Source organism: Terrapene carolina, unplaced genomic scaffold (assembly GCF_002925995.2).
Source record: "Terrapene carolina triunguis isolate 2854851 unplaced genomic scaffold, T_m_triunguis-2.0 Scaffold96, whole genome shotgun sequence".
NCBI lineage: Eukaryota > Metazoa > Chordata > Testudines > Emydidae > Terrapene > Terrapene triunguis.
In genome coordinates this window covers 57,636,580-57,658,956 of record NW_020664447.1, presented here as the reverse complement: position 1 = coordinate 57,658,956, position 22,377 = coordinate 57,636,580, and the positions used below count along the sequence as shown (strand labels likewise).

Here is a 22,377-nt window from a genome sequence, read left to right as displayed (position 1 = left end):
CAACCCCTGCTATAAATGCACAGAGTTGATTACTAAGTACGTTTAGTCAGATGTTTGTGAAATGTCAGGATAACTGATATTAAGGATAAATTGTTCCTTCACACACACAGAAAAAAATAGATATGACTCAAATAGACTTGAATTTGAAATATTCTTACTTTTTAAAGTGTGTTATCAATTTAGATATTAAAATATAAAAGAAAGACGTGAATAAAAATGCATGATGTACATGTCAGAAGAGATTGTTGTGAGTTTACATGGTTTGCTATGTGAAACATTTTCAGTTGTTGTTTGTTGAGTAAAGTACTGTATGCTCATTTAAGATTAATTTAAGTTGTTTTATTGCATGCTGAGGTGGCAACATTTCTTTTCCACAAAAGAGGTTGAGTTGGAAAGGACACCTGATCAAAAAAGTATATTCAGGAAGAAAAGAAAATATTTCAAAAGGGATGTTCAAGTTAGACCTGCCAAGGCAGGTTTGCAACTCAAAGAAAACATTGCAGGGTTTTGTTTTGTTTTTTTAAATAAAGAATTCATTAAGGACTGCCACATCACATGGTATGATGTGTCACCACTGAGATACAAACTGCATTACTTTCTGAAAAAAACATGCAAAAGGAAGCTCTGTACTTTACAATTGAAGGGGCAATGGGGCGGGGGAGGCTTACATCAAAAATATGAGTAGATCTTTTAATTAGGGCCACCAAACTTCTACAGATTTTTCCTTTCACAAACTTGCATCTCAGCTGGTAAATCTGGCTGCAGAAGGCATTTGCAGACCTGTAACGCAGAGTTATATACTCAATGCTCAGCTAATATCTACAGTAACAAATATAGGTTAGTAGTCTATTTTGCATTGCAAATATGATATGGTTAAGTTCCTCTTCTAACAGCTTGACAGAGAACTTTAGTTGGTATTCTTTGGTAAACACTGAATTAATTGCAGGCCAAGGATGGGCTTAGTCATAGATTACATAAGAAACACCATACAACATCTATTTTTCAGAGGTACCTCTACCCCAGTTTTTCCTCTCCCACCCCACCAGCTGGCAGACACTAATGTAGAGAGGGCACAAGGCTTTTATTACTGCTGTGTCATCTAAATCTGCTCTGGCTGTTTTCTTCCTCTTTGAGAAATTCAGCCCAAAAGATTATCAAAAAGCCCAGGGGAAAGCCATGTCATGGGAAATAGTGGGTGTCTTTACCTTACAAACTGTGTGAGAAGGAAACAAAAGGGAAGTATAACCAAATTGTGGGAGGGATTGGAAGTGGAAAGAATTCAACACTGTGGAATGTTCTAGAAGTCCCTCAGAAGCATTTTTGGCTATTGCCTGAAAATGAGGCTGCTTGACTAGCAATGTGTCATAATTAAAAAGTTAAAATAAGTGTAATTCTAATAACTGTCCATCTACTCTGTTTGCACCTTAGGTTTAACTAGAATTAAGCAAAATTATTAGCAAATGTGTGCTCCATTTTTTGACCTTTCTGTAATGTGTGCATCCATGAAACTCAGTGCATAATGAGCCCTTTCATGTCACATAATTGTTAAACTTTTTAACTCTGAACCAAGTCAGGTGAGTAGGGCCAGGAATTTAAGTTCATTCTTGTACCAGCGCTTCTATATATCATGCCATTATTACATAGTGCGATTCTAGCCCTAGATCTGAGACGACATTGTAAGAACTTTTTGTTCATTCAAAGTCATGTTCTTTCCTCAGGGCACACAACACTCCCCCTAGTAATTTTTCTGATCTGAAAATACATTAATCATTTTCCTTATGAAGAACTGCACTATCTAAGACACATTTATATTTTTAATATGGTGATCAAAGACTCATATTAGAATCTGATTTCATTGACATGCATAGCAGATGCCACAAATATCCATCTCACATTTTAGATATACATTTTCCATTACTGTGGGTTTCCTTACCCATCTGTATAGTAACAGGCTTTGCTCCCGCAATATCCCTATGTACCGCAGCTCTCTGGTAGTTGGAAATTCAAATGTGTGTGTACATGTGTGTGCGTGATCATATTGCCCTTTATTGGCTACATACTACTACACAGCCTACAATACTGTAATCCCTAAGCATATATGACCATGTCACCCTCTATGGAACGCAGATGTTGAGGGCAATACTACTACAAAATCATGAATCTTTCATAATTTACAGCTAGAGATTCTGTACAAAAATTAAGAGAAAACAGTACCCAAAAGTACAAACTTTGAAAAGATGGCACCAAATTAATTATCATATGCATATTTAGTTTGTTCAGACCAAAAGGCACTTCTTTCTTTTGCAATTTAAAAGTGAAGGAAATAAGTAGTTTTCTTGACCTAACATGAAAAATACTGAAGCAAGATAATTTTTGTTATAGATGCAATTACTAAGGGTCCAATTTTAATTCTGAACCCAGGCAGGTCTGTGTGTCTGAAAGTGAAAATAACTGCAGGCACAATTTGCACCTGCAGTTCTGTTTGCCTGCAGTTGAGATTATTTAGACATCTACATCAATGATTGCACCTGCAAATTGGAGACATCTAAATAACTTAAATTACAGGCACAAATAATTGCAGGTGCAAAGCTGTGCCCAGAAAAATGGAGGCTGATGTCTGAAAATCCGGCTTTATATCTCATGGTAAATTATTCACTGCATTATGGAACCAGTATCCTCCTGGGAGTGTCACAGATCCGTATAATGACTCCGGGTGCCTTTTAGATCTTTGATTTATCAGGCAGATGGGAAAGAACACATGTAGCCAGAGAACTCCCTAGTGACTACACATGTGGATACTGAAGAATGTGAGTTATTCCAATGAAGATTAGAATTAACTTGCAATCACAGTTTTCCTTCCTGATCCACACTTTTCTAATGATTTAAAACAGCTTAATGTTGTATTTTTATTATCTCACTATTGGTTAGAACAGGTGGTGCTGCTAATGCAAATAGGGAAATTGTGCAAATAAGAACTACCTTTTATAGAAGATGGCATTAGAGATTAGGAGAGACAAAATGTTGTCAGCTTCTTAAAATGCATAAATAATGCTAAATTTCAGACTGCAGTGAAGTGTCAGACTGCAATGAAGACAGTCTGACACTTCAAAATGTAAATTTATTTGCTATCATTTTTCATGGAAAGTGACAAACGAAAATCTTTTTTAGATAACTGTAGAACTTTCCCCCTTATCTTTAAACATTCTGGAAAACAAATCTGCAGCTACCCTCAGTGTTGAATTATTTTGCTGTCAGAGACATAGATACACAGCTATAAATGTAACTATTAGCACCTACATTTCCTTTGGCAACAAAAAGTAATAATGAAAGTATGTTTGTACATTCTTTGGCTTAAATAGATCTAGGTGTGGTGCAGCTTTATAACAGTGACTGTTTCCTGTTGTACCTGTTATTCAAAAGGCAGTACTGTTAGCAAAAGGGTGAAATAAATTAATTTAAATTCTCTTCTAGTGTTTGAACAGCTAAAAGTCATAGTGAACAAATGAAACATTCTGCCAGTTTTGACAAACTGAACAATAAAGAAGCATTTTTCTGTTTTAGAAGCTTTAGGCAAAATTGTTTTGGCATGTCTATAACTTGTTCCTACTGAAAACAGAAGGGCAGTTGGACAAATGTCTATTGTGGGAACAAAACTCTGTACATTAAAAGAAGTGAGGCATTTCAGCCCATTCTACAGCCTCGTCAGTGCTTTTATCCAGACAAGAGATCTGTAAAAACTCAATGTAACTCCTAGTGAAATGAATGGAAAGATTACCATTGATTTCAGTGGGAGGTGCACCAGGCCCTATGGCCAGATCCTTAGCTAGTGTAAATTAGTGTAGCTCTATTGAAAGAAATAGAACGATGCTGATTTATGCCAGCTGAAGATCTGGCCTCTAGCCTTGCCAAGTCTCAGCAGTCATGGAAAGTCATGGCTTTCAGATCCATGATAGACTGACCTATTTATTAGAAAAATCATCTGCCTTGTGATAGTCATTTATTTAAATTTATCACACTTTCAAACTTAACTCTTTTTAAAGCAAGTATTTACAAATATTTTTGAATATAGAATACATTTAAAATACACGGAAGCTTCTACTTTAACAATGTATGCTACTGTATTGTTTAGTTAAGTTTTAAGCAAAAAATATAAGTAACCTAGAAACAAAAAGCCAGAATAGGATCTTCATTTTGAACACTAGTGAATGTCTTGGGTGTGTTGTGAGGTACAGACTAGAGATCATGAGACTTTTTCCCCACTGGATTTTTTTTATAAGCACTCAAGTATGGCAAAACAGGGAAAACATATGAAAGTAATATATGGTGTGAGAAGAATTGACTTTAATATGAACATTGCCCAGATTTTAATATAGATCTCCTTTTTCCATTCTCACTTTCTGCTGTACTAGATAAAAGAGAGGAATGGACAGGTTTCTCATCTTTCCATCTCGTTGGGGGTTTATTTATGGTTGAGTCCTCTAGCTCTTTTAAATTCAGTGTACAGTATAGAAAGCCAAAAATTAACAAGGGTTTTGAGCTAGATATTGAGAGGTGATTAAAATTCAGGGAGAAAGGACTTATTTCTCTTCAAGAATAAAAAAAAGTCACATGGATGATGGCTCTCAACAACTTCATAATCTGACCTACATGCAGTAAATATACTGATGACTCTCATTCTGAATGAATTAAATAGATTGATGTTGATTATTAATCTGTTTGCTGGCCAATCCAATGGTTTCTGAGCCACTTCCTCCAATGTTCTGTATTTTTCTGAAGTGCTTTAAGAATACATTTCATTGATATTCTCTCCTTCTTTGATTGCTTATTTCATACTGTACATTGTCCCTATTTCTTTCTCTTTGGCTTCTTTCACTGATTGCCCTGCTTCTTATATCATGGACATCTGTGTTGTGGTGGACATATAACACAACATCAATACTACTACAAATATTAGGCCAGTTGTCTGGGAAATGGGCTTTCAGGCACCTCCTATATTATACAGACCTCTGAACTGTATTTCTGGAATGAAAAAAATGTCACACAAATAAACTGTGTTCTTTTTTGTAAGCTTCTTTATACCACTGTGTTCACAATATTAAGATTAGGATTGTGTTAACACATATTATAATTCCTTATAAATATGCTGTGGATATTTTTTTAAAATCTTCTGTCCTGAAACTGATATTGATTTGGCTGCATAAAAGCTTGTATAGTACAGTGGTTCTCAACCAGGGAGAACCCCTGGGGGTATGCAGAGATCTTCCAGGGGGTACATCAGCTCATCAAGATATTTGCCTAGTTTTACAACAGGCTATGTAAAAAGCACTAGTGAAGTCAGTACAAATTAAAATTTCATACAGACAATGACTTGTTTATACTGCTCTATGTACTGTACACTGAAGTGTAAGTACTGTGACGTTTTGGACCCCCCCATCCAGGATGCCACCTGATATGCTGGGGTCCCACTGACCATGCCGTTCCACCAGCTTGGGTTTCCTCCGCCTGTTCTTGCTGTGCCAGGCCCTCAAGCCTTCTCTGGCACACATACACGAGTAAAGCCACACCCAGCTGCATACACAGACTGAAATCAGCTCTGTGTGGGAGGATTCAGCTATATAGAGAGATCTGTACTGTGCAAATTCATAATAATCACCCCCTCCCTCAATGTGGAGGGAGATATGCACAGCTTTCCCCCCCCCCCCCCCCCCCCCCCCAGATATGAATTGCACAAACTGGGTTTTGGAATAAACAAAAACAAGTTTCTTAACTACAAAAGATAAATTTTAAGTGATTTTAAGGGATAGCAAACAGAACAAAGCAGATTACTGAGCAAATATAACAAAATACATAACTTAAACTTAATTCACTAAAGAAACAGGTTACAAATAGCAGTTTCTCACCCTAAATGTTGTTTTAGGCAGGTTGCAGAGGAATATGGGAGCATCTTCAAAGACCCATTCCTTTGTCTTTCCTAATGGCCCATTTAGGTTGATTGCCTATTGTCTGGTGGGGGTTCCCCAAGTACACATACAGTTGTAATTGTTACATAGTCAATATTCCTAACTTCAGATACAGAACAGATACATGCATACAAATTGGATAACCACATTTAGCAAGTCATAACCTTTCCAATGATACCTCACATGACCCATCTTGCATAAAACATATCTTAGCTATGCCATATTCATACTCTAACCATATTTTATGAATAATATGGGGTGCAGCATCACAAGTACAATATTAATATTCTAATTGATTTATTTTATCATTATATGGTAAAAATGAGAAAGTCAGCCATTTTTCAGGAATAGTGTGCTGTGACACTTTTGTAATTTTGTGTCTGATTTCGTAAGCAGGTAGTTTTTAAATGAGGTGAAACTTGGTAGTACGCAAGACAAATCAGACTCCTGAAAGGGTTATAGTAGTCTGGAAAGGTTGAGAGTACTGGTATAGTAAACTAAATGATGTCTTAAAGGCAAATAAATGCAATGTAACTGAAAGTACATAAGAAAGAAAAATATGACTTGTCATGTCGTTTACAGGTATCTAAAATTGTGGCTGTCTTGATTGTGGAATTATGAGGTAGATCTAAGAGAACTAACTCTGGGCTCCATGTGTCAATGAAAGCTTTTTAACTGATATGCCTCTATTAAAATGGTTTCAATAGGATAATTTATGTAACTTGCTGTTTTAGGATGCTAATGTGGTAACATATAACATGTATTTTTCATACATGTTTGCAAGTTGAGGTAGAGATTGGGGGGCAGAGGAGAACCTCTAGAGCTTACCTCAATCTGCTAACACATGTTAAAAGTACAACTGCTTTATCATCAATAGTATTCTACCTTGTGTTAGTTGTAAATTTACAATGTTTTAACTAACTCAAGATAAGAACACACTTTGTTTCCTAGCAAAGACTCAGGCAACTTTCACCACATTTGGAAATGATTCCCTCCTCTGTTGAAGGACATCCATCTGCTTCCCACCTAAATGACTATCTCCTCAAGATGCCTGAGATTTTGTGAATTCACATTGCAGATGCCGCCGACCTTAAATGACAGAGCCATGAAATCCATCTCTTTCATTTAAATTCTGAGATTGGTGCAGTGTAAGTGAAGGCAGAATAGGACCCTAAAGGTATTTTGTGTCGTTGTTTCAATTATAGAACTATCTGGGTAAAAGACTTGGATTTGACAGCAACAGAAGAAAGAGGATATTGTATGCATGCCTTCAATCAGCTTTTTATTAGATCCTTAAAAGGAAAATTATGTGAAAGAGGGGAAGAAAACAACAAATGAAGCAAGATCCCTATTTCAATATAATTTGGAGAAAATAACTGATTTGGGTTGGTCATGTTGCCAGGATAGATGACTCAAGACTTCCAAACAAGAAATGGAAACCAGAAGGATGCCTAAAGCCTGAAAGAAGAACAAATTGAGAAGATATGATTGACTGTAATGTTTCAAAATCAACTATTCCAAAGATGAGTTTGGGCTGTTGCCCAGAATACAATTGAATGGTGATGTTCATTTAGATCCTTAATAATGAAACAAAATAAAACACTGTAGTCGTGTTTCTGTTAGACATTTACTTGTTAATTCTTTCCAATTTTCCCAAATTTGGGATCTGATGTCACTTCCTCTCTCTTCTACTACATGTTGCAATGATTGTTGCTCCTGCTCTGTAATTTTTCTGAATACCAGTTTTCTGATGAAGGCCTGCATCTAAGGCCTTGTCTACACTACAGAGTTTTGTCAACAAAAGTTATGCCACTTTAATTAAACCGCTGTGGTCGAGGTATACTCCTTGTGTCGACAGTGTGCATCCACACTAGCAGCTCTTGCATTGACACAGAGAGCAGTGCACTGTGGGTAGCTATCTCCCTGTTCAACTGGCTGCAAGATGCTTTGGGAAGGGTTTGCAATGCCTCATGGGACAAGTACAGTGTCACATGACGCAGGTTTCTCAATCAATCATTCCATGGGCATCCTACTAGATTGCCAGCTGCTTTTCAACTGAAGTGGCAGGGGGGGAGGGGAGAGTGTGTGACAGGGAGTGTGTATGTGTGGTGGGGAGAGACAGAGACAGAAGTGTCGGGGGGAAGTGTGCGTGAGATTGTGTGGCGTGGGAGTGTATATGTGAGAGAGACAGAGTGTGTGTTGGGGAACTGTATGCAGGGCCGGCTTTAGCAAGAGCGGGGCCCAATTCCTGGGGGTGGGGCTTGCGGCAAGCCCCGCCCCCAGGAATCGAGCCGCGCTCCGGCCGGGGTCGCCGGGCTTGGGTCCGGCCCAGAGCCGCTCGGCGGCCGGAGCTGAGCAGAGCCGCGGGGGCCGGAGCCACGCCGCGCCGCGGGGGCCGGGCCGGACCCGACCCAAGCCGCGCCACGGGGGCCGGGCCAGACCCGAGCCGCAGGGGCCGGGCTGGAGCCAAGCCGGGCCGGAGTCGCTGGGGCCGGCGCTCTCGGCCGGAACCGGGGCCGGACTGGGCCGCGCCTCCCCGGAGCCCTTCTCGCGCCCCCCGGAGCCCTTCTCGCGCCCCCCCGCCACCCCAGCTTACCTGGTGCTGCCTGCCCGCCCCTGCTTCTTTTCAGACTTCCCGCGAACCTCTGATTCACGGGAAGCAGGAGAGGGGGAGGAGCAGGGGGCGGAGCAGTCAGGGGAGGAGAGGAGGGGTAAGTGAGCTGGGGGCCGGGTGGAGAGCTGCGGCGCGGGGCCCTCTTAGCGCGGGGCCCAATTCAGCCGAATCGGCTGAATCAGCCTAAAGCCGGCCCTGACTGTATGTGTTGGGGGAGAGTGTGTTGGCATGCTGTCTCTTTAAGTTCAGACAGCAACCTGAGCAACCAATCCTGAGGTATGGGGAGAGGGACAGCCCCACCACATCAGCCCCTGCCTCCCTCCCTGGCTCTGTACACTACAGCAGTCCCCCCTCACACTTCCCCACAGCAGCAGCTTGCCTGCCGCTGTGTTCCTAGTGCAGGGGAGAGCAGGAGGATTCCATGTTAATGATTTGCTCCTTGCTGCTAGAGCTGATCGGCATGCTCGGCTGTCAGAACTTCCCGGAGCTCTGAAAGGGGAGGAGCACAGCCGAATTCAAAACAGTGAGCAGAGCGGTCACAACAGGCATTGTGGGATACTGGAGGAGGCTAGCTACGTCGACATAACTAATGGCAGCATCTACACTGTCGCTTTGTCGCTTTAACTTTGCTGCAAAAAGCTCTATGCCTCTTGTCGAGGTGGTTTTATTTTGTCAGCAAAACAGCAGAGTTTGTAAAAGTAGCTTTGTAGTGTGTACACCTCCACTGTTTTGTTAGCAAAAGCTGCCTTTTGCCGACAAAACTATGTAGTGTAGACAAGACCTAAATGATACTATAATGATAATGGTTCATGTCACCATTCAATAGGTGACTTTGAAGAATGTCACACATCATGTGTAAGTGATCTGATACAGTGGTGTTGATCAACCAAAAGGACAAGAGGGATAAAAAAGAAAATCCTAGCATCCAAATGTATATATAGGGTTTTGCTGGCCTTAGAAACACCCATATTTCCATGATCATCACACTAGTGCCTTGAATGTTTATGACTAGATAGATAGTTGCCTCTACAAAGGTTTTACATAACTATATCTTTTAAGTGTATTGCTTGTAAAGCGTTACGTTGAAAATGTGGCCTGTTTCTTTACCCTCTTCTCAGGCACACGCGTTTCTAAGACAGATTCTACATCATGCTAAACCCTCCCAGCTGACTATAGCACAGCAAGGGATGAGATGTGATTCTCTCTCTTCCAGTTCCTCCTTCTCTTATTTCCTTAATCTCACTAACTCCACCACTCCTGCCATTCACTAACTCCACCACTCCTGCCATTCACTCTCATTATGTTTCTACCCCACAATATATAAGTAAAAAAATTGTGCCAGTCCTTACCATGTTCATTTACTTGGATACCTTATAGCCATCCCCAAAACTAATCTATTCATGTGTCTTTAAATGGTAAACATTATGGGACAGGAATGTCTCTTTCTCTGTAAGTACAGAGCTCAACACAGCTGGGCTCTACTTAAAATTGCTTGTTTCATAGCAGAACATTGTTTTCCTAACCTTGTGCCAGACCATGCCCTCCCAGAAGAGGGAAGCAGGGTGGAAGGTAACTAATCCCTTCCCATCAGGGTTCCTCTTGCAGAATTTCTTCCAGATTTTTTTTTTATCAAGGTGGAGAGTGTAAACTGATGGGCTATTGCACCAGGCTAGGAAAAAAACAATGCTGTTCCTGAGTTCATTTCAGGCCCTTGCCTAAGAGAACAATTTATTGTTCAAACACAAGAAGACTCATAAGTAACCCAAAAACAAAGCAATTCCCATGACCAGTGCAGACTCCAGTCCCCAGAGGTTTTTCCCTCCAGATGGAAGACGTACCTTTTTCCTTATATCCCCTTGTGAGTCATGTGAGAGGCAGGTAGCTCTTAATGCTTTCCTCTGGCATTTTATCCTGTCACAGTGAGATTTACCCTTACGGAAGAAACAAGGGGCAAGGCTTGGAATCTGGTTGTGTGTCCCTTGAGAGCTGTAGGAATCATAGGGCCAGGACCAGATGTGGGTGCCCTGCAGCTTCCACTGGATCCCGGGCACTGCAGCACCAATGGAGTGTCCTCAGAGTGGATGGAACTCAGTTGGGAAAAGTTTTGTTTTCCTGTGGAATTTTTGATCATTGCTAAGGGGACAAATGCATTTCCCTTCAACTCTACTTCAATGTCCTCCTCACTCAAATTCCCCACATGATTATCCCTAGGCCTACAAAGAGCAGGGGAGTGTGATGGGATTTATCTATAAAACGGTATAACTGTATATATGTGATTATATGAAACTAGTTCATAGAAGGAGCACCATCTACTGGCATGTAAGAATATGTAACATTGTTCATAAGTTTTTAAGACCAATAAAGTTGTTGTTGTCCATTGCAAATGGCTACCTGATTACACAGTTCTTAACAAAGAGGGCCTATGGCAGAGATGGCACTCCTCCCTTCTCTATGGTGGAGGCAGATCTGGGAATGGATCTGTGGAGAACTCTCTCTCCTTTAGTGCTGTGTCTTCACACTGCACTGGAAACCCATAAAGTCTGTGCTGGTGAATTAATTTTAATTATAAACATACTTTTTTAGTATAAACTGAAAACTCATGTATTAAAACCAGTAAGAACAACAGTATTTATATAGGTATATGTAGTTGTAACTGAGCCCACTTGGGCTTACAGTGAGGTTTGAACCTGTGTCTTCAGCATGAAGGACAAAATTCAGCAAGGTACTTAAGCATGTGCTTAATTTTAAGCATGTGAGTAGTACCATGGAAAGCAATGGGACTAATAACATACTTTAAATTATGAATGTGTATAAGTGCCTTGCTAAATTGGGGGCAAAAAGCAGAAACCTCTATCACTTAAACTGGGACTAAGTCCCAAACCTAGCTGTACAATTCATTAACCTCTCATGGGGACCAGCCACTAGATGGGGACAAAGATCCACATTAAGAGAGTTACATTATATCACCCAAACAAATTTTCAAGATGAAAAACTTGCATTCAGTCAATTCTATATGACTAGGTAACTTGGTTATGCTTTTTTGAAGTAGATACAAATTTTATGTTTAAAATTAAGTTGTCAAATAAAATGTCCTTCATTCATTTCAATGAACATTTAGACCAAATTTTAAAAGGGGCCTTAATCCAGCCTCTGAACAGGTGCCTGCAGTTTTCTGTGTGCAACTTTCTGAATATGCTTTTTGCCCCTCATATCCACATTTTTGGCCCTAACTTTTCTAGTTTCATCATTACTGTGGAAAGAAGGGGTAGCTAAGAAGTTCAGAAAGAATGATTAAAGTGATTGTTCTTCATTATCAAGAAATTTCTTCTTTTCTTTTAAACAGGTTTCTAATCTGTACAGGCTGTGTGGATTGCATTTTTGTTTACTAATTGCTGCGTTGCTTCTGGTTGTATAGTGGAAATGGTAGCATGTTAGTTACATAATAAGCAAGAAAACAGAGCTTCACTATTCACAGTGAGGGTTCTTCTGAATAATTGGGAATGCTCTGAGATTAGTTGCTTTATTCTGAAATGAAAATAGAATTCCCTGTTGGCTAATGCTCTTTCATACATGTGTACAAAAAATCCTTTTTTTGTTTCTCCAATAGATTGTTTGGTTTCTACAAAGGCATACTCCCTCCTATCATGGCCGAAACACCCAAAAGGGCAGTGAAGGTAAAGCACTATATTTCCTCCTTTTAAAAATAAGTGTTACAGTAACTAACATCGGTAACAGTAAAATGTCCTATTTGTCCTTCACCAAAGAAATGTGCTGATTGATGTTAGAATTAAGACATGATCCTCTAGTCTTTACTTAGAAAAAACTCTTACTGATGACAGAATGGAAATTTTGCCTGATTAAGGACTGAAGCATCAAGCTCTTAATTACTAAGTATATAGTTAAGCAAGATGCATGACAAATTATGACTTCAAAGTAATATTTTATCCTAATATGTTTTGCTTTTTATAGATGTTTTACTTCATTATGAATCCTCAGCAATATGCAAATGAACTAATCCTAGGAATATGTGTGTGTATGAATGCAAACATAAAGGAAACTCTTCAAAGTAAACATTTATTAAGCATTATGTCAGTGCAGTTCAAGTGCCCTCTTCCTGCAAACAGTTATTATGCCCTTTAGCTCTGTTACAGTAGAAATAAATGAATACTGGCCTATCAAATTGCCTTCACTATTAAATGATAACTTTATTTGTTCTGATATGCTTCCCTCATTCTCTACATTGATTCTTACAACTTTACTTTTATTAGGATGACTTAAAACCTTTCACCACATAATTGTGGAATTTTCTGCATTAATATTTTTTGGTTCTTCAGTTGAATGTGTACATGTGGGAGGACCTCCTGTGCATAATGTTGATCATTGGATTTTCTCTCTTTTTTGTTTTATTTTCCCCAAAGACTCCAGATCAATCTGGGCCTTAGCCTGCCATCAATCATTACACAATGTTCCCATTCACTTATGTAGGTATTACGTGTGTGTAAAATGATAGAATGTAGCCCCATCACATAATCCTAAAGAAGATCTCTTGGTAGTGTCCTGCTGTTATCATCTTTGTGGATAGAAATGAGACAATCATTGTCTCTTAAAATTATTGAATATAACAAAGAAAAACTATGGCTGTATTTAATTTGGAGCTGCAGTACAGAGTCTAAGGTTGAAATGTTGAAACCTTCCTAATGACTTGGATCATGTGCTTTTTTTTCTTCACATCAACTTGATAAAAGGTGAGAAAGTCAGTCTGATGGTTGCTTCTGAGCACAGGTATATAATTAGTAAAAGGGTAGTTTAGGCTTTGGGCTAGATTCCAGTACTGCCAATCCCAATCATTCAAAAGTCATGAGTCAGGCCGGGCCCAAATGATGAGATTGTCTTAAAAATCATTAGAAGTTAAAGAATAATAAATGTGAGGATCTCTCTGCTCTCTGGTTTTTGAGCTGTTAGGATTCATATTTTCTACATACTTTTGATAATCATGAGAGCTAAAACTTACACCTTTTTGTTTTTGCTAAATGAAGACTGAGATGCTCACATAATAACATGATTCTTGGTGCTGAGGCTTTAAGAAAAACACCAAATATTACAAGAATCTCAGTAAAATTGCGAGAATTGGCAAAGCTGAGATCCTTGGCTTCCCTTAAGTTCCTTTGCACAGCTCCTGTGGGCATAAAAAGGATCTAAAGCTGTCTTCATGCAGCAGCAGTATTCCACAGAAGGGGCATTTCAGTGGCAGGAGAGGTCAGGATAGGAGTGCAAGGTGCTCCAGAGATCCTGGATGATGGAGCAACTTCCTGCAAGCTGTTACAAGACAGCACAAGTTATAGCATCCTGCTTAGAGCTCTGTGAAACCCACGGACATTGGGCTAAAAAGAATCTAAGTAGATTCAAAATGCCTTTAGCTTTTCTTGGATATGAACATGAAACACCAAGGAAGATCACTGGTTTTTTAGATTCATTTCTCTCCTTCCCTTCCTCAGTAGCCCTCACTCACTCTAACAGGCCTCAGGTTACATCCATCCCATTTAGGTATGCTGTGTTGTGAAACTGTTGGTGATCTGGACCCAACGTCCATGCAAAAGACTTTGAGGCTTGAGCAGTAACTAGGGAAACTCCAGCTTTTCCCTTTCACCATCAGTGAGGGAGCCTCAACGGGGGAAGGGCATTTTCTAGTTTCTGGCAGTCTGGTTTCTGGTTTGGTGGTGAATATTTTTCACAGCTCCAATTGTACAGGAAGGGTGACTTGAATTATGAAACTACTGCACTGAATAAAGATCACCAAGATAAACAAACAAGGCAGAGTTCCTGCTGAGAAGAAATGTAGCATTGTCCGCATGGAATAATGTATTAGCTGGATACATCTATTTGCATGTAAAAATAAAGCCATTAAAACCAAGGTGTTCTGATGCAATAGTTTACTTTAAAGCTAGGTGTCAGAGACCTGGGTTCACCTTTGAAGAGATTTGATCCTTTGTCTGTTTGTCTGTCTTTTTGTCTCTTTCTCTCCATCTCTCTTTTTTTCCTTTCTAAAAAGAAAGCTGGTATTTCTGAAGGTTGAAAACTTTATAACCCTGAGTTAGCTTGGGCTTGGAGAACAGAAATCAGTGGTGCCAGTACAATGGTTAACAGATGAACTTTTGGGGCAAATGTATATTGTGCATCTGTTCCCAAACATCTTGTTTCAAGCATATTTTTACCTTAAAGTTATTGAGACATATGGTAAGTACTTTGGCTTTTTTCTGTGTAACGTGGATTTAAGTGTATCTTTGCCAGATGGGCAGTATTCGTTATTAGATATATGAATGCATATATTTTAAATATATGTTTCTTTGGATTTTGTGAGGATAGCTATTAACTTAATATAATTGTATAGTAAAATAAATGACTTCACTCTATGTTATTAAAGGCACTTCGGATGCTCATCCCCTTCAATGATTGGGGACATAGAAGCCTGTCTATCTAGGTAGAGCCTTTTGACAAAATTATTGACACACAGAGTCATTTTGTTATGTCCAACTAAATTTTATATTAAGTTTTTACTGGCATTGATTATTTTTCTTAAAAAAAAAAACCCTATTCACATAATGTGAAACAGAGTTACTATTAAGCAGTTCTTTTATTTAGGACTTTAGGACGCTATCAGTACTTTAAGGTAAAAAATTTTAAGACCAACATTTCCAGGTAGTATATTTCTTCTCTTTTTATGGCCATTTCACAGATCTGGGAGACTATGGAAAACATTAAGGAATAGCAGAAATTCTATGAAAGGTGGGAAGGGTAGCACTCTACAGAAAGACATTGGAGAGAGAATAAAGCAACTTTACAACAATAAGAAATGAATTTAATTCAGTATCATAATGGACCCTGCTGTACTTAACATTTTTCCGGAGATTTTCTTTTATCATACAGGTAAAATTGACTCTGGAAATTATGGCATACTGTATAAGAGAGGTGTATTTCACGGTTATTTAACTTAGGCATAAACCTATAACTATCTTTATTGCTAACACTTTTATCTTGTTTGATTATTGACAGACCTATTGCATTGATCTTAAACATATTTGCACTAACTATGTGCTGTAGATTGCTGTTAAGTCAATACAGTGTCTGGAAAGCAATTACATTCTTGGAGCTGAATTCTCCTGCTGGGGTATACGAGTCATTCCTGCTGAATACAGAGGAAGCTATTTGTATCCTGTGGCTGGAGTATCAAGCTCTAAGATTTCACAGATTCAACAGTGTGCAACACCAACAGATCCCGGTCATTGTCGGGCAGGATTGAACCTGGGTCTCTGGAGCTTAGTGCATGAGCATCCACTACATGAGCTAAAAGCCAACTGACTATTAGCTAAGGCTGTAGAACAGACTCATTAATCTCTAAGTGGTCTCGGTGCCACTAGAAGGGACAGAACACCATGCCCAGGAGATGTGTGGGTTACATTTGCATCATAGATATGTAATATGCATTTTCTTCTAGCTTTAAGTTTAGCATTGTTACATTAGCCCATTCATGTCCGGTCCTTTGTTGTACCTGATGTGGTTCTAGTAACTTTTCTAGAAACTGGAAAACAGATCTGGTTCAGAAAACACTACCAAATTTGCTGCAGCACAGGACCCAGAGTCATAGAAGTCCACACCTCACCAGGAACAAGTTGAAATGCAAGTGTGGCATTTACTGCTCATGCTCCAGTGACGTGTTGTAGAGTAAGAGCTGTTTTATATGCAGAGCTCTGTGATAAACTAAGTCCCTGGAGAATTAGGTTCTCTCCCTTGGCTGGGGCATATTACAGGTGAAGTACCTCCTTGTGTTTAACAGGAAAATTCCATTCCCTGTGTCTCTCAAGAAACATACATCAGTTCTGGACACATTTCCCATTGCTTCCCTTGACATGGCAGAACAGTTTGGCTGCAAGTGAAGGGGTAGGAGAAGATTCCATACAGAATCTTGGCCTTGTAGTTGTAAAACAATTGAATAGCTGTCCAAGAGATACCATGTTGGCTTGAATCAGCTTAATAAAAATAATGGAATGCTAGGGCACATTCAGCACTGCAGCAGGAACATTGGGCAGCGGTCCAGAAGATAAGAGGTTGTTGGTTACTCACTTTTTAGAGGTGGGTAGGTGGTAATTTTTGCCCCATGTTTCTGCTAAATGTTCAGAATTTCCCAGAATACATCTGTGGTAAAGCCCTGAGAACCTCCATTTTTCGTTGCTTTATTCTTCCCCCAGTACTGAAAGCCTCATGTCAAAATCACCATCCTTTGACAGAGAAGTACTGGACACTTGTCTGATAATTATGAGAGACTCAAGTCTGGTGAGCTTTATAGTCCTTCTAAGCCTTGCATATTCTCATCTCTCTCAAAAATATAAAACCATGAAACTTACATGGAATATTACTTGTAATCAGGGCCGGCGCAACCCATTAGGCGACCTAGGTGGTCGCCTAGGGCACTAACATTTGAGGGGCGGCAACCTCGGCGGCCGGATCTTCGGGGGCAGCATTTCGGGGGCGGGACCTTCCGCCACCTAGGGCGGCAAAAAAGCTGGTGGTGCTCCTGCTTGTAATATTTTTAGGTTCTGCCTGAAACTTGGACCTCCCTCCTGCCCTCTCTATCCCCGAAAGTTCTCTCCTGTCCTAGCTCATCATTCTGGCAGGAGTTTACAGTTCTTAAAGTAGTTACTTTGGATGGCATCAACAGCAGTGATCATGAGATAGTTGAGTTCAGGATCCTGACAAAAAGAAGAAAGGAAAGCAGCAGAATACAGACCCTGGACTTCAGAAAAGTAGAGTTTGACTCCTTCAGGGAACTGATGAGCAGGATCCCCTGGGAGGCTAATATGAGGGGGAAAGGAGTCCAGGAGAGCTGGCTGTATTTTAAAGAAGCCTTTTTGAGGGCGCAGGAACAAACCATCCCAATGTGCAGAAAGAATAGCAAATATGGCAGTCAACCACCTTGGCTTAACAGAGAAATCTTCGGTGAGCTTAAACACAAAAAGGAAGCTTACAAGAAGTAGAAACTTGGACAGATGACTAGAGAGGAGTATAAAAATATTGCTCAGGCATGCAGGGGTGTAATCAGGAAGGCCAAAGCACAACTGGAGTTGCAGCTAGCAAGGGATGTGAAGGGTAACAAGAAGGGTTTCTACAGGTATGTTAGCAACAAGAAGAAGGTCAGGTTAAGTGTGGGACCCTTACTGAATGAAGGAGAAAACCTAGTAAGAGATGATGTGGAAAAAGCTGAAGTACTCAATGCATTTTTTGCCTCAGTCTTCACAGACAAGGTCAGCTCCCAGACTGCTGCACTGTGCAGCACAGTATGAGGAGGAGGTAAGCAGCCCTCAGTGGTGAAAGAACAGGTTAAGGACTATTTAGAAAAGCTGGACATGCGCGAATCCATGGGGCTAGATCCAGTGCATCAGAGGGTGCTGAGGAAGTTGGCTGATGTGCTTGCAGAGCCATTAGCCATTATCTTTGAAAACTCATGGCGATCGGGGGAGGTCCCGGACGATTGGAAAAAGGCTAATATAGTGCCCATCTTTAAAAAAGGGAAGAAGGAGAATCTGGGGAACTACAGACTGGTCAGCCTCACCTCAGTCCATGGAAAAATCATGGAGATGTCCTCAAGGAAACCATTTTGAAGCACTTGGAGGAGAGGAAGGTGATCAGGAACAGTCAACATGGATTCACCAAGGGCAAGTCATGCCTGACCAACTTGATTGCCTTCTGTGATGAGATAACTGGCTCTGTGGATATGGGGAAAGCGGTGGACGTGATATATCTTGACTTTAGCAAAGCTTTTCATAGAATCAGAGAACTGGAAAGGACCTCGAGAGTTCATCTAGTCCAGTCCCCTGCACTCAAGGCAGGACTAAGTATTATCTAGACCATCCCTGACAGGTGTTTGCCCACCCTGCTCTTAAAAATCCCCAATGATGGAGATTCCACCATCTTCCTAGGCAATTTATTCCAGTGCTTAACCACTCTGAGAGTTAGGAAGTTTTCCTAATGTCCAATCTAAACCGCCCTTGCTGCAATTTAAGCCCATTGCTTCTTGTCTTATAGTCAGAAGTTAAAAAGAACAATTTTTCTGCCTCCTCCTTGTAACAACCTTTTATGTACTTGAAAACTGTTATCATGTCCCCTCTCAGTCTTCTCTTCTCCAGACTAAACAAATCCAATTTTTTCAATCTTCCCTCATAGGTCATGTTTTCTATACCTTTAACCATTTTTGTTGCTCTTCTCTTGACTTTCTCCAATTTGTCCACATCTTTCCTGAAATGTGGTGCCCAGAACTGGACACAATACTCCAGTTGAGGCCTAATCAGTGCGGAGTAGAGCAGAAGAATTACTTCTCGTGTCTTGCTTACAATACATCCCAGAATGATGGTGGGGGTTGTGACGGGTTGGATCACAGAAACCCCCTTGGGAGCTGCCACCCGATGTGCCAAGACTACCCCTGCTTCTGTTTTCCCTACCAGCTCAGGACTCCAGCACCCTGTCTTGCTGAGTCAGACACTCCTGTCTGACTCCAACACAGACCAAGGGTCTGAATCACTTGTCCCAAAACTGCAAGTTTACCCAAAAACAGCTCACAGGAGTGTGCTTGTCTTTAGCACTCAGATGCCCAACTCCCAATGGGGTCTAAACCCAGATAAATCCGTTTTACCCTGCATAAAGCTTATGCAGGGCAAACTCATAAATTGTTCGCCCTCTATAACACTGATAGAGAGATATGCACAGTTGTTTGCTCCCCCAGGTATTAATACATACTCTGAGTAAATTACTAAATAAAAAGTGATTTTATTAAATGCAGACAGTAGGATTTAAGTGGTTCAAAGTAGTAACAGTCAGAACAAAGTAAGTCACAAGCAAAATAAAATAAAATGCGCAAATCTATGCCTAATCAAACTAAATACAGATAATCTCACCCTCAGAGATGCTTCAGTAAGTTTTTCTCAGACTGGACACCTTCCAGGCCTGGGCACAATTCTTTCCCCTGGTACAGCTCTTGTTCCAGCTTAGGTGTTATCTAGGGGATTCTCCATGATGGCTTCTCTCTCTCTCTGTTCTCTTCCACCCCTTTATATATCTTTTGCATAAGGCGGGAACTCTTTGTCCCTCTGGGTTTTCACCCCCCCTCACTGGAAAAGCACCAGGTTAAAGATGGATTCCAGTTCTGGTGACATGATCACATGTCACTGCAAGACTTCATTACTCACTTGCCAGCACACACATATACAGGAAGACTCACAGGTAAACACAGTCATCTGCAGACAATGGTCCTTGTTAATGGGAGTCATCAAGATTCCAAACCATCATTAATGGCCCACACTTTACATAATTACAATAGGCCCTCAGAGTTATGTTTTATATTTCTAGTTTTAGATACAAGAGTGGTACATTTCTACAAATAGGATGATCACACTCAGTAGATTATGAGCTTTGTAATGATACCTTACAAGAGACCTTTTGCATGAAGCATATCCCAATTACATTACATTCACTTATATTTTTATAAAACCATATAGACTGCACAACGTCACAGGGGTCTTTTGTGGGTTTTTTTTTTTTGCAACAGCGTTACACTGTTGACTCATATTTAGCTTGTGATCCACTATGACCCCCAGATCCCTTTCTATGGTACTCCTTCGTAGGCAGTCATTTCTCATTTTGTATGTGTGCAACTGATTGTTCCTTCCTAAGTGGAGTACTTTGCATTTCTCCTTATTGAATTTCATCCTATTTACTTCAAACCATTTCTCCAGTTTGTCCAGATCATTTTGAATTTTAATCCTATCTTCAAAAAGCACTTGCAATCCCTCCCAGCTTGGTATCATCCGCAAACTTTATAAATGTACTCTCTATGCCATTATCTAAATCATTGATGAAGATATTGAACAGAACTGGACCCAGAACCGATCCCTGCGGGACCCCACTTGTTATGTCCTTCCAACATGACTGTGAACCACTAATAACTACTCTTTGGGAACGATCTTCCAACCAGTTATGCACCCATCTTATAGTAGCTCCATCTAGGTTGTATTTCCCTAGTTTGTTTATGAAAAGGTCATGCGAGATAGTATCAAAAGCCTGACTAAAGTGAAGATATACCACATCTACCGCTTTTGATATGGTCTCCCACAGTATTCTTGCCAGCAAGGTAAAAAAGTATGGATTGGATTAATAGACTATACGGTGGATAGAAAGCTGGCTAGATTGTCAGGCTCAACAGGCATCAATGGCTCGATGTCTAGTTGGCAGCCAGTATCAAGCAGAGTGCTCCAGGGGTCTGTCCTGTGGCCGGTTTTGTTCAACATCTTCATTAATGATCTGGATGATGGGATGGATTGCACCCTCAGCAAGTTTGCAGATGACACTAAGCTGGGGGGAGAGGTAGATACGCTGGAGGGTAGGGATAGGGTCCAGAGTGACCTAGAGAAATTGGAGGATTGGGCTAAAAAAATCTGATGAGGTTCAACAAGGACAAGTGCAGAGTCCTGCACTTAGGACAGAAGAATGCCATGCATTGCTACAGGCTGGGGACCGACTGGCTAAGCAGCAGTTCTGCATAATAGGACCTGGGGATTACACTGGATGAGAAGCTGAATATGAATCAACAGTGTGCCCCTGTTGCCAAGAAGGCTAACGGCATATTGGGCTGCATTAGTAGGAGCATTGCCAGCAGATCGAGGGAAGTGATTATTCCCTTCTATTTGGCACTGGTGAGGCCACATCTGGAGTACTGCGTCCAGTTTTGCACCCCTCCCCGCCCCCGCCCCCCCCCACACACAGAAAGGATGTGGACAAATTGTAGAGAGTCCAGCAGAGGGCAACAAAAATGATTAGAGGATTGGGGCACATGATTTATGAGGAGAGGCTGAGGGAACTGGGCTTATTTAGTCTGCAGAAGAGAAGAGTGAGGGGGGATTTGATAGTAGCCTTTAACTACCTGAAGGGAGGTTCCAAAGAGGATGGAGCTAGGCTGTTCTCAGTGGTGGCAGATGATAGAACAAGGAATAATGGTCTCAAATTGCAGTGAGGGAGGTCTAGGTTGGCTATTAGGAAAAACTATTTCACTAGAAGGGTGGTGAAGCACTGGAATGAATTACCTAGGGAGGTGATGGAATCTCCATCCTTAGACATTTTTAAGGACCGGCTTGACAAAGCCCTGGCTGGGATGATTTAGTTGGGGTTGGTCCTGCTTTGAGCAGGGGGTTGGACTAGATGACCTCCTGAGGTCTCTTCCAACCCTAATCTTCTATGATTCTATGAAACATTCAGCAGTACATTTGCAAATGTAACAATATGGGGAAACATTCAGCAGTACATTTGCAAATGTAACAATATGGGGAAATTTAGATTATTTGGAACTTTCTGAATTTACACCCAAGAAGTTGGGAACTGTGACTGAAATCCTGTCTCCATTAAAGTCAATAGGAACTTTGTCAATGACTTCAGTGGGGTCAGGGTTTCACCCTGTGTATTCTTCTTTCAAGAACAAGGCCCTCCAGTTGTTCTGTCTTTGAATCTGAGAACACTGAATAGTTGATGTGCTGAAACATCCAAGGAAAGTTTTAGGAGGCAATGGCTATCACTCAGTCCTGGATTGCTCGTTACATGGAGGTGCAGGAAAAACTAAATTTCCCATCTCTCCCCTCAGGTTACAATACAAAAGGGCACTGATTGTGAAACTGATCCTCAGAGGAGTTGCAGATGCTCAGCACTTCTGAGGACCAGGCCCTTAAGCAAAAGTAGACAGTTCTGTGTGAGACTTATTTTTAAAGGCGG

General features: G+C 40.6%; 1 protein-coding gene across 3 annotated transcripts in view; it reads left to right on the top strand.

Annotated features, from left to right (window-relative positions):
- The window catches only part of SLC25A21 (solute carrier family 25 member 21), a 157,177-nt gene that overhangs the window by 112,025 nt on the left and 22,775 nt on the right, over positions 1-22,377 (top strand). For all 3 annotated transcript variants that reach the window (XM_029911510.1, XM_029911509.1, XM_029911511.1), the window contains one exon: positions 12,182-12,248. In XM_029911510.1, the coding sequence (XP_029767370.1) occupies positions 12,182-12,248 (67 nt within the window). The remainder of the gene's footprint in view (positions 1-12,181; positions 12,249-22,377) is intronic.